General features: G+C 31.4%; 1 protein-coding gene across 1 annotated transcript in view; it reads left to right on the forward strand.

Moving 5' to 3' along the window:
* LOC133206149 (serine/threonine-protein kinase MARK2-like) overlaps nt 1-12,321 on the forward strand; it is a 271,416-nt gene that overhangs the window by 45,759 nt on the left and 213,336 nt on the right. Inside the window, exon 6 of the mRNA XM_061342081.1 lies at nt 2,126-2,244. Within this exon, the coding sequence (XP_061198065.1) occupies nt 2,126-2,244 (119 nt within the window). The remainder of the gene's footprint in view (nt 1-2,125; nt 2,245-12,321) is intronic.

Consider the following 12,321-nt stretch of genomic DNA (forward strand, 5'->3'; position numbering starts at 1 on the left):
AATTGTTTGAAATCTTAAGAATGTATCTCTGTGTTATTTTTTTAATAGAAAATTAAATTTGAATTGTTTATTTTCTACCAGAATTAGCTATAGCTTTAAATAGATCTTATAATTATAGAATAAGGCCAATTCCCATACTATACTCTGAATGCATTTTCCTAAGTATCGAGGCTTTTGAAAAATTCTTTGATAAATTTTTCCGAGTATTATGTTTCAGTCATGATTATTTTCAATGACTTGCCAATTTAATTATCGTTAGATTCTCACTTTTTTTGTGTTATTATATAAACGTTCAAATGTGCATCTGTAAATCACGGAAATGGAATCCTCAGATTATGTTCAAAATTAATTAATCCCGAAACAATTTTATACACAATTATTGAAACAAAGATTTTTTGCAATACATAGATTGAAATCAGTGTCATCGTTGACCAGCGTGTTCAGTGATGTGTAACACTGATACCCAAGTAACATGCATTGACTTTCTGCTTATTATGACCAAAGCCGATTGAAACCTCAGGTGTGACACCATTTTATACTATATTGATTGCTTTTTATCAATCGGCCAGGTAAACACAAACAAAACAAATAAGAAATAAGTCCCAAATCCCGTAATTTTCAATTTTTTTAAATTAATGTACTATTTCAATAACTTGTTTATAAATTAAAAACTAATTTATAAATAAATCCCCCAATAATTATTCACATTGTTTATGTGACAGAAGAATGGTAGAATAATTTTATTTCATGGTCATTTAATAAATTATTAGGTTTTATTTGAGGGTGGTAAAAATAGCATGGAGTGCTCTTTTTTAAGCATGGTATTAGCCTTTTCAATTAAGAAAAAAAAATCCAGTACAGTACGTCCTCTGAATATCTTAATGAAATGACAAGTTTAATTGTTTTTTGTTTGTTTGTTTTTTTAATAGTGCTAATGCAAACTTTAAGTATACATAATTTGATAGCATTGATTTATTAAATAGGCCTAGATATTTTTTTTAAATACCTGTATTGAAGTTTAATTTAAGAGATAAAAATCATCCCCTGATTTCCCTATTTAACTAATTTCATTTTTTAAAATTAATTCTAGGCTACAATCGTGTAAATTTACAGCCCCTGAAGACATTTAGTCCCAGAGCAGACCCACAGCAGTCCCAGAGCGCTCCCAAAGCAGTCCTGGGGATTGCTTAGTGTCAGGTTGGGTCTGGTTGGTACTGTTTAAATCATATATACGGTACCAATTTTGATGCATCAGATGCGCATTTCGACAAATTATGTCTCCTGATCCTTCAACGTATTTGGCTCTAGTCTTTGGCACCTTTTTTCGGCTCTTCCAAGTCTTTTTTTATGATTTATATTATGATTTATATTATGACCCCTGGGTCGAGGCCTCTGCTGGTGGACATGCATACATGTGTGCTGATTTCTGATTGGTTTATATTTATTTTGTTGTAACGTTCTAGGTATTCAATGGAATTCTTTAAAATATAAAATGGAGCTCTCATTATGACATTCTTTGTGATGATGCACATGTACAATTCTGTACGATGAGTTTTTAAAATCCTATTCATGTACATTGAACTTAAATCTGATTTGCTTAATATGCTAATTGTGCTATACGTGCATAGTTATTTCCCCAAAATACTTTGGAAAATAAGTTTGTAAAAGTCTATAATACAAAGATTTTGCTTAATCTAATAAAGCTTATAAGAGAATGGGGACCGGGAAGGAGTGGAAAGGGAGGGGGGTTGGTTCAGAAACGTCTGTAATTGTCTCCATCACGATTAAAACTATATAGTTTAAACTATTGAAAACTTGCAATAGAATAGGTACAAATAGTTCTTTTAAGTGATGTGTCAAAAAATTTTGACCCGATAATAAGCATTCCACCAAATAAAAAAAAGTTATAATATATTCTGAATAAAGTATTCAAAATTTGTTGCAACAGGATAGGTACCGGTATACCCGTTTTTATCAGAATACGGGTACACTATATATATATATATATATATATATATATATATATATATATATATATATATATATATATATATATATATATATATATATATATATTATAAATCTATAAGAATTCTTACTGATTAGAAATTTTCTTTTTTTTAAGAGGAATAGTTTTGTTTGCCATGGTTAATGGTCGTCTGCCATTCAATGACTCAAAACTTCAAGAAATGGAGGAAGAAATGAAGATGCAGAGACTACGATTTGAACGAAATATTTCCTTCGGTAATGTATTCTTTCGTATTAAAGAATGTCCACTGAAAGTATTTAGTTCACCAACGCCAAAGATCAAGTGAGCTTTTCTAAGCAAAGTTTGTCCGTCGATATTGTGTTTAGCGTTGTATTTTTTTTTTTTACATATATATTTCCTTTTTTTTCCAAGAACAAATGTGCTTATTTAAACTAATTCTGTTACAAATTAATCTTTGAAAGGGAATCGAGAAATTAGGCCAAAATAGGACGACTGTTAAAAAAAAAAAAACCCTGAAAAACCACTGCACCAGAAAAGTTAAACCTTAGAAGTTTAATTCTACAAGTGGCAATTCAACTTACACCCATAGCTCCCTTTCTGGGGAGGAGGTTCTTAAAATCATATGTCAGTTTTGAATATTTTTAATATTCCCAACAACCAAAATGAATTTGAAGTACCATATTTGTATTGGATTCCGAAACTTCATAAAAATCCTTACAAACAAAAATACATGGCGGGTTCCAGTAAATGTTCTACCAAGCCTCTTTGACTACTTCTCATTAAATATTTACAGCAATGAAGGACAAACTTCAGGAGTACTGTACAACAATATATTCGAGAAGTGGAGTAAATCAGGTGTGGATACTTAAAAATTCCAAGGAACTTTTGGAAAATTTGATATTACATGTACAAAATTTTACTAAAATCAATAACAGAAAAACTTAAGACTTTTCAATCTTTATACAACCATTCCCCACGATAAATTTGAAGTCCAGGCTTTTTGACATCAATGAAAGTTGCTTTTTCAATAAAAATGGAACTCGTAAAATTACTTACCTTGTCATGGGTTATTTGCAAAATTATTTTGTTAAAAACATTCTGATTGTACACGCAAGTACTCTGAAGTTGATATTAAAACATACTTGAGTTTCTGATTGACAATATCTATGTGGCTTTTGGAAACCAGCCCTTCCAACAATGTGTTGGAATTCCCATGGGTACCAATTGCGCTTCGTTGTTAAAAGACCTATTTTTGTTTTCCTTTAAAAGAAATCTCTGCTGTGGCTTTCAACTCGACATTTAGATATATCGACGACGTATTATCAATTAATAACAGTTATTTCCATTCATATGTCGACACGATATATATCCCAGTGAGCTTGAAATAATAGATACCTCAGAGCCTGACACATCTGTTTCATATTTGGATATTTCACTAAAAAAATACGTTAATGGTAATCTTACAACCAGCTTTATGATAAACGTGATGACTTTAACTTTTCAATCGTCAAATCCCCTTACTTATACAGCAATATATACCCTTATCACCTGCATGTGGGGTGTATATCTCTCAATATTATGTGGATTAAATATTTTGCAGTATGGCTTTTATAAATTCCATGGTTATCGAGCTATTGACCCTTGACCTTTGACCTACTTTTCAAAATAGTTCATGTTGCAGATATACAGCATATTTTTGATATTTAAGAGGCAAGTCTATGCTATTTAGCATGTTCACTGTTCGTCATAAGGCATTAAAAAATAGCATTACAATACACTTGACGTTGACTTTTGGCCTCCTTTGCAAAAAAATACCCGGACAGTTTAATTTAACTTATGACTTTTGAATTTTGAGAGGGAGGATTTTGATAATTCGCATTTATACATGATTGTGAGCTCATAATGCTGTACTTTGAAACTGTATGATATTCAGTTTCCAAACAAACTTAGATTTAGATACTATGAAAATATATTGAGATCGGTATTATACAATGGATCATGCAGACTGACAATTACAGTAAAGACAGACTGAAATCTCTGTGGAGGATTGTTAGAAACACGTATCAATAATTATAAAACGATAAATATATATTTTAAATTATTTCAATTTAATAATTTATTTGAGGGTAAAGAATTCATATTTTCTTTGATTGTCAGATTCTATTGCAGTCTAATACTATCCATGGATGCCATTTTTCTTTGCAAGCAAATGCACAATCTATCAAGCAAATAGTAAATAAGCTGAAGAAATTCTTGCCCGACTTCATTGAATCCTTTGCACTAGCTTTTAAAATTAGCACTTGTAAGAGCTTAGTATTTTCCCCCAACATCCTCTATTCCATCTTTAAATGCTATATGTTCAGTTAGTCTTCGGAATTTTGGTCTTCTCAACAGCTCAAGGAACAACACATTTATGTTCAAATATTAAAAGACTGTTTTGTTTTCCAAAACCTTATGCAAAATGGAGAAAAAAATCTCTGATAAGACATGTAGCTTTCTCTTTTGTGACCATATCGATTTGTTGTCTTTTTGGGTAGAAAGGTCATTCCATTAGCAAGAAAATTCTCAAACTATATCATCTGGAATCACACTGTGTGCATTTTTGGTGAGAAAAGTTGTATAACTGTGAGATCTAAAAGCACCTGCAGATTCCTTGTGATTTCTATCACGTACAAAGTACAAATAGGCCGAAGCCATTCTTGACTTTGATCTAGTCAACACTTCTCTTGACAACAAAATTTTCTTGAACACTCCAAGAACTTTACAAAGCAACTTGACCCATATTACTTTGTTAGGGTAGTGTATCAAGAATCGAGGGGAGATTAAACATTTTCCTCTTTCCGATTTTGTTAATTTTAAAACAATAGGCACCGAATTCCATCCGAGTATGACAAAAAATATGTTTGGATTATCGATTTCGATTTTGATTTTGAACATATACAATATTCCTTAAAAAAAGGAATTTTGCAGTCGCTTAATTTTAAATGAAACAATACAAGATTATCCGTTCACAACATTAAATATTTGTGAATACAGTTAATTTTTGTTGGCTATGAATAACAAAGTGCAAATGCAGGGACGCAGAATCAGAGCTAGACAATCAAGAATATTTATGGTTTACGTATAATTTACTGGTTTTGAAAATTCTTAATAAATATGTTAATATATAGTATATTACATTCAAATTTATATGTTTTAATAATTCCTAGCTCTCTGGTTGTGGTCCATCATTTTAAAAATCATGCACTAAGTTATGTTGCACTAGACCTTCCACATGAACATAAACATTTATTTTTTCTACACTGCATGGACTAAAAGTAGATAAAAAATTTCCAACAACTGACTCAGAGATAATTTAGCAACCCTCGAACTGCAATGTTCGCTCGGGGAGTACTGCTCTTGGGGTAGCTTAATTTTCATATTGTCATCCAAACAGCAATTATTGTGTGATATCATTAACTTTTTATATAAGGAGCAAGGTTAGATATGTAATAGGTAAAAGTTCTTCGTAGATGTAGTCAAAAGCTTATCTTAATAATAGAAGTAATAAAACAAAGATCAGTGTCATAAAAATTATAAGTCATTAACAACAATATTCTCAAAGTTTTATTGAATATTTAAACATTATTTTATTAATTTTAAAATGCAAACTGTAATTAATTTCCTTTTATTTTCAGCAAAATGACTCAGAATTAAGCAGTTTGAGTATTTTATATAATTCTAGCGTTCGCCATTTTGAGCTAATTAACACAACTTTCAAATTTAAACGACTAAATTTTCCGAATTAAAGTGATAATATTAGTGTTCTATTATCCTTTTCATAATTGCATTACGCTCAATAAGATATTAACACATCAATTCTCCTATTTGAACGACATTAAGAAATAATTAGAAAAAAATGGATATCCATCATTTAGAATCGCCATTTTGACTTATAAATTACACCTCCACCATCATTCAGTTGTAGAATAGTGAGATGCGGAGGAAAAAAAACCAATCTGCAGTGTATGGATATTTGCAAATGTAAAATTCTGAACAAAGCAGAATATAGAAACAATAGACAAATAAATCAGAGAAAATTCGAATTAAGTGTAGAAACTAGGGATGTCAACGAATAGTCGAATATTCGACCATCAGTCGAATGGACCGACGATCGAATAACGAAACGACATTCGAATAAATAAATTCAATAAAAGAGTGATAAAGAGATGGAATTCTCATCCTAAAATTGAGAAACCGTCTTCCCTCAGACACAGTTGATAAGGTAGTTTTCCTCATTAAAAACTGCTGACTTTACATGCAGAAAGTACAGGGATTAGAAATGCTTCACTTCCGCGAGAATTATTGTCAATTAGTGTGTTGTTGTTATAATAAAATTATCTCGCCATTCTGCGCTTTCTTTGTTATACTATTAATTGGACTTGATCTCATACCATGTACCCATTAGAGCCGTGACATGTTTGGACACTACGATAATTATTATAAAATTAATATTCTTTTACATATTTTAAAGACATTTTGATAATTGGTACAAAAAGTATATTCAAACATTTAACATTATCAAGGGCACCGTATGTGCCCCCCCCCCCCAAATCATTTTAATAAGCTTTAAAAAAAATATATCACACTGTCATTTTTTATGCTTCCTTAAAGGACTTATCGCATGATTTTGAAAAATCTTAATTTTATGAAAAATATTATCTACAACCTTGTTTATTAAAATTCTGAATACAATAAACGTTGTTGAAAGCATATTTTAAGAGATATTGAGAGTTGAAATTCAAATACGGCAATATGCATATTTCAGTCGGATTTTGGGGAAATACTGCTCTGACGTCATAGGCAACAATTCAGTGATAGAGAGATGAGAAGTTGCACACTATTTACGAAGTTATCAACGACAAATGCAGCATAATTATGAAAAATGCTGAAAAAATTAATTCCCAACGTGATTTTCAATTACTTTAGAAACATTAACTAGTTCTAAGGTATAGGAATTTCGAGATATTTTCGTTTTTTATTCCAAACATTTAGAATCTGTAGGTCTGATTACGGCAATGTTTCGTGATCGGAAAATTATTTTTCAAGACCCCCATCCTTTACAAAACATATGAAAGCATACTTGCATAAATTAATATTATGTTAAAAACGAAGAATAACAAAGCTATGTAATATTAAATTTGTGAATCAAATAAGTTAATACATGTGATAGAATGACAAATCAAATTGTATTGTGATGGCGAGTTTCTTCGTCTTCGCCGCGTCTCCCTCGCTATCGTCGCTGCTATTTTTACAATGTTGACGGATTTTTCAGATTAATTCTTGCTGACAATTCTAAAATATAAGGTTGGATATTAAATTTCATATCGATAAAATCAGTGATTTTGTCGTCCATAACGCAGAAAATTCAGGTTGTATCGCGTATATTTTAGTAAGATTTACATGAAGAGCTGATCAGCCATTGTCGCCTTTGACGTCACAGGGTCACGTGATCGCTATCTAATTAACTTAGATTTTTAATTCAGGGGTTTTCATTTGAGTCAATAATTGGTTACTTACCGCGTTTTATCCGCAGTAAAAACACAAAATTTATAAAATGTGGTCATAAGGAACGTTTTACGCTTTTAATTTCAAATAATTTAGAAACATGCGATATGTCCTTTAAATAACCGACTTTACAGACCGATTTATGAACATGATTGACGGTGAATCAAACATTTTGGAGAAATTAGCGGTCTATATTTCAAATTAAATATAAACACACTATCCACATTTTAAGTCCATGTGAACATCTGTATGTAACATTTGATGTAACGTTTTAATCAATTTAAAAAAGGGGGATTTGGGGTTAAATATGTGATGTACCAGTGAAGATTGAAATAAAATTTTAGTTTCCGAAAAAGTTTCTAATATATTCGACTATCGTTCGAATAATGCAATCGAATATTCGACTAAAGAAAATAAATATTTTGACATCCCTAGTAGAAAAGACTAAATTTTCTGAGTTAAAATAATAATGTTATCATTCTTTTAATCATTTTTATAGTTGCATTACACTCAGTGAGATATTCACACATTCTTTATCCTATTTGAACGACATTAAGAGAAAATTAGAAAAATTGGATGTCCGCCATTTTGAATCGCCATTTTGACCTTTCTAATGCCATTTTCATGAAGGCCAGCATATTTTTTCGGATTCAGCATACTCGAAATAGGTTAAAAAACTATGCTGGACCAAATAACAATTATTTGCCGTTAAAACGTATTTCTAGCCTTCTTTTTTAAAAATCAGGACCAGACTATTTTTGCTAATATTAAATATAAGTTTCAATTAAAATTTCAAAATAAACTGTTCACATTCACTCAACAGACTTTGCCATAAAATGAAGATATATTTAAGTCAAGATAAAATTCACATTGTTTTACGCCTGAAAATCGCATATTTTGACCAATATCTCAAATATTACATCACTGGACCCAATTTTTTCTTTCATTATTTTATATTACAAAATACTTACAATCAGTCAGCAGTAACGTCATAAAAAGCTTATAAAAAGCTTGATACAATAGTTTACAGTTATGGACTCTTTCGGTGGTGAATATGGGTTGTTATTCCTCAAAAAAGTATCAATATTGATCGAAGCGAAGCCGAGGTCAATATTGATATTTTCCTGGGGAATAACAAACCATATTCACCATCGAAAGGGTCATAATTGTTTTATTATATAGTCAGAATTTGAATGAATCACATACTGAAGACTGCATGAAGATTCCATGTTCATTAACTACATATAACTTCTGCCGTAGAAAAACAAAAACAGATAATAACTTATAACTTCCGTGTTAGTTATCGAAATGTTTGGAAAATAATCCTGTGATAAACTTGCCTAACAATTTTTCTGCTCATATATACAGCTGGCTCCGGCCGTTGCAACCATTGTTTTCAATTGATTGTGACGTCACAATGCTGCTGCACGCGCACTGACCCTCCAGTGAATACGGCTTCAAATCCAGTGAATATGTAGTTTTATGAACTGTTTGCATTTGTGTAGATTATATAGGGACTATTTATAGACTATATAATAAAAGTTTTTATTGCCTGTTAGACTTTGAGTACCCCCAAAATGATATTTTTTTTTATTGCAAACAGGTCACACAAAATTTTATGCGCATGAATTTTCAAGATTTTTTCAATAATAAATATTCATACTGTTTTGCTTAACATAAGATTATAGTTATTGTCACGATTACATTTGGTAAAATATTATAAAAATTAAAGTTGTTAATAAAAAAGTTACATTTTAAGTGCCAAAATTCTTAGTTTATTGTACCGTTGCCCTGTAAGATTTATTATATTTTCGAAAGTTAAATACTGTGATTACTTATGAAATAAAGGTGATATTCTATCACAATGTGAAAGGATACCAAAGTGATATTCTGTCACAGAGTGAAAGGATATCAAAGTAGGTAAAAAATAATTGTGGTCTGTCATAAGATAGAGATAGTAGCTGAACCTCTTGATTTAGACTAAACTGCCAATTTCTTCCCAAATATGTTGCTAAAACTCATGTTACAATGTTTTCAATCTCACAACTGCTAAGTATGACGTTTCAACCGCTCAACTATGACGTTACACCTATGACACTGTGTTAAGAAAAGACAGAGGCAAAGGGAAAATCAAAGAAAATGAAATAAACAAAAAATTCAATGTTTTGTAGTTGGATATGGAATTTATTTCACTCGTGAAACAGGATTTTTTATATTTTCACTCGTGCTTCGCATTCGAAGTAAATTCCATTTCCAACCACAAAACATTGAATATCCTCTATGTACACTGACCCCATATTTCTTTGTGATTTTGAGACTTGAAATTTGAGTTGTTATCTAAAATATACATCTCAAAAAATTCTTCATACAACTCTTGTCATGAATGACATACCTAAATTATGTTCCCCAAGCGAAGTTTGGGAACATGTTGTTTTTACTCTGTTTCTTATTATTATTGTTATGTCGCCCCGAACGAAATCGGGCGACATATTGCTACTCTACGCCTAGAAACCTTGTCCGGGTAAGTTCTCGCAGATGGCTGGGACAATCTCCCTGAAACTTTCCACAGAAGACTATCACTAGTTGTACTTTTGCAGTGAAGACTTTCAGTTTCAACATGGCTACCGTTGCCATGGAAACATGCGAAAAGTGAGGAATTTTGTGGTCCCTTGAACATTTATCATGAACTTTACAGAAATAATGATCAGTAATTTTCAAATTGTCAATTGTTGCCATGGAATCAGAGGAAAAGTGAAAATTCTTTAACTTCGATTTTTTTCTGTAACTGCTCAAACAATCATTTTGAAACTTTAATGCATGATTCCTTGGATTGTGTCAAAGTGATTTCTATTTTTAGGTCACCTGAGTCACTCAGGTGACCTATTGCTATCCGTTTTTGTCCGTCGTCGTGGGTTGTGTGTTAACATTTGAACATTTTTAGCTTCTTTTCTGAAAGTGCTCAACCGATTTCAACCAAATATGGAATATAGCATCTATGGGTGAAGGGGAACAAAAATTATGAATTTCGTGGTCCCTGTCCCCCTGGGGCCTGAGGGGTGGGGCTAAAGCCACTAAAATTAATGCAATCTTTAAAAATCTTCTTCTTTACTCCTGGACATCAAGCAGTCAAACTGTTGGCATAATTCTAATAAGCATTGAGCCCTCTACCAAAATAATGAAATTCATGGCCCCAGGGTCAGGGGTTTTGGTGCTAGGGTGGGGCTATATATAGATCATATAGTGAAAGTGCATTATTTCTTTTGAAAAACTTCTTTTCTGCTCCTGGGTATTAAATAAAGTAATTAAGTACATAATTATGATGAACAGCAGTGCTTCTTCCAGAATTGTGAATTTAATGGCCACAGGGTCAGGTGTTCTGGTGTTAGGGCGGGGATTTATTGATTATATAGTAAAAATGCATTAATTCTTTGAAAATCTTCTCCTCTGCTCTTGGGTATTAAATAAACTAAGTACATAGTTATGACGAGCAAGAGTGCCTCTTCCGAAATTTTGAATTTCAAGGCTCCAGGGTCAGGGGTTCTAGTTTTAGAGCGGGGCTCTATTGACTATTTAGTGAAAATGCATTAATTCTTTGAAAAACTTCTCTGCTCCTGGATATCAAATAAACTAAGTACATAGTTATGATGAACATGGCTGCCTCCTCGGTAATTGTGAATTTTATGGCCCCTGGGTCAAGGGTTCTGGTGTTAGGGCGGGGCTCTATTGATTATATAGGGAAAATGCATGAATTTTTTCAAAATCTTCTTTTCTGCTCCTGGTTAATATTCAAACAAAAGAAGTGGATAGTTATGATAAGGAAGAATGCCTCTTCCAAATTTGTGAAATTCATGGCCCATGGGTCAAGGGTTCTGGCGAAAATCTTCTATGCTTCTGAGCATATTTGAGGCAAACAGCAGGGTTGGGGTCAATTACTTGAAAATGTAATTAAATACTTTCAAATACATTGATAATTTTGTCAATTACTTGCAATTACAATTACATTGATTTTAACAAATGTAATTAATTACTCTCAATTACTTTGAAGAATGTAATTAAATACATATCGATTGCTTTAGTTTTATTTCCAAAAATTTTGAAGAACAAAGACAGAATATTTTGAAGCATCTATATTATTAAATTTGACCTTTCCTATTGCCCTGGGCAGTGTGTTTATGCTGTATAAGCATTAATAGGCATTTAATTATTGAATAAACACAAGCTCTTGTCAAACAGTACTGATATGCATCATTAAAACATTTTTTAAAATAGTTTACTTGAAAAATAAAGTATTTGAAATGTAATTGAAATGTAATTGAAAAATACATGACATTTTCGGAATGTATTTAAATACATTCAATTACCTGTAATTGAAATCAAACTCAATTACACATACTTTCAATTACTTTGAAAAAAAGTATTTAAATACAGTAAATTACAATTACTCATTTCAATTACCCCATCCCAGGCAAACAGAGTAAAAGTTTTAATATGCAAGGGTATTTTTACCAGAATTTTGAACACCTGGACCATTTAGTTAAGTGCTCTGGTCCTGGCAAGGGCTCTGTTAACTTGTATTCTGTTGAGCAAAGTTATTTCCCTTTGCCATTCACCTTTGATAATTATTCACTGTAAATAATGTATTTGACAGGTTAATAAAATAAGAGAATTATGCAAGAATATTCATTGTGTAATACAAAAGTACTTTCATAGTTTTAATGATCAGGTAGAATTGGAAATAATAGATGAATAAAAATGAGACAAAAATAACTTATCTTTTTAAATGT

The sequence above is a fragment of the Saccostrea echinata genome, unplaced genomic scaffold, assembly GCF_033153115.1.
Source record: "Saccostrea echinata isolate AGI-Se365-2 ecotype Australia unplaced genomic scaffold, CSIRO_AGI_Sech_v1 ptg000054l, whole genome shotgun sequence".
In the NCBI taxonomy this organism is placed as follows: Eukaryota; Metazoa; Mollusca; class Bivalvia; order Ostreida; family Ostreidae; genus Saccostrea; species Saccostrea echinata.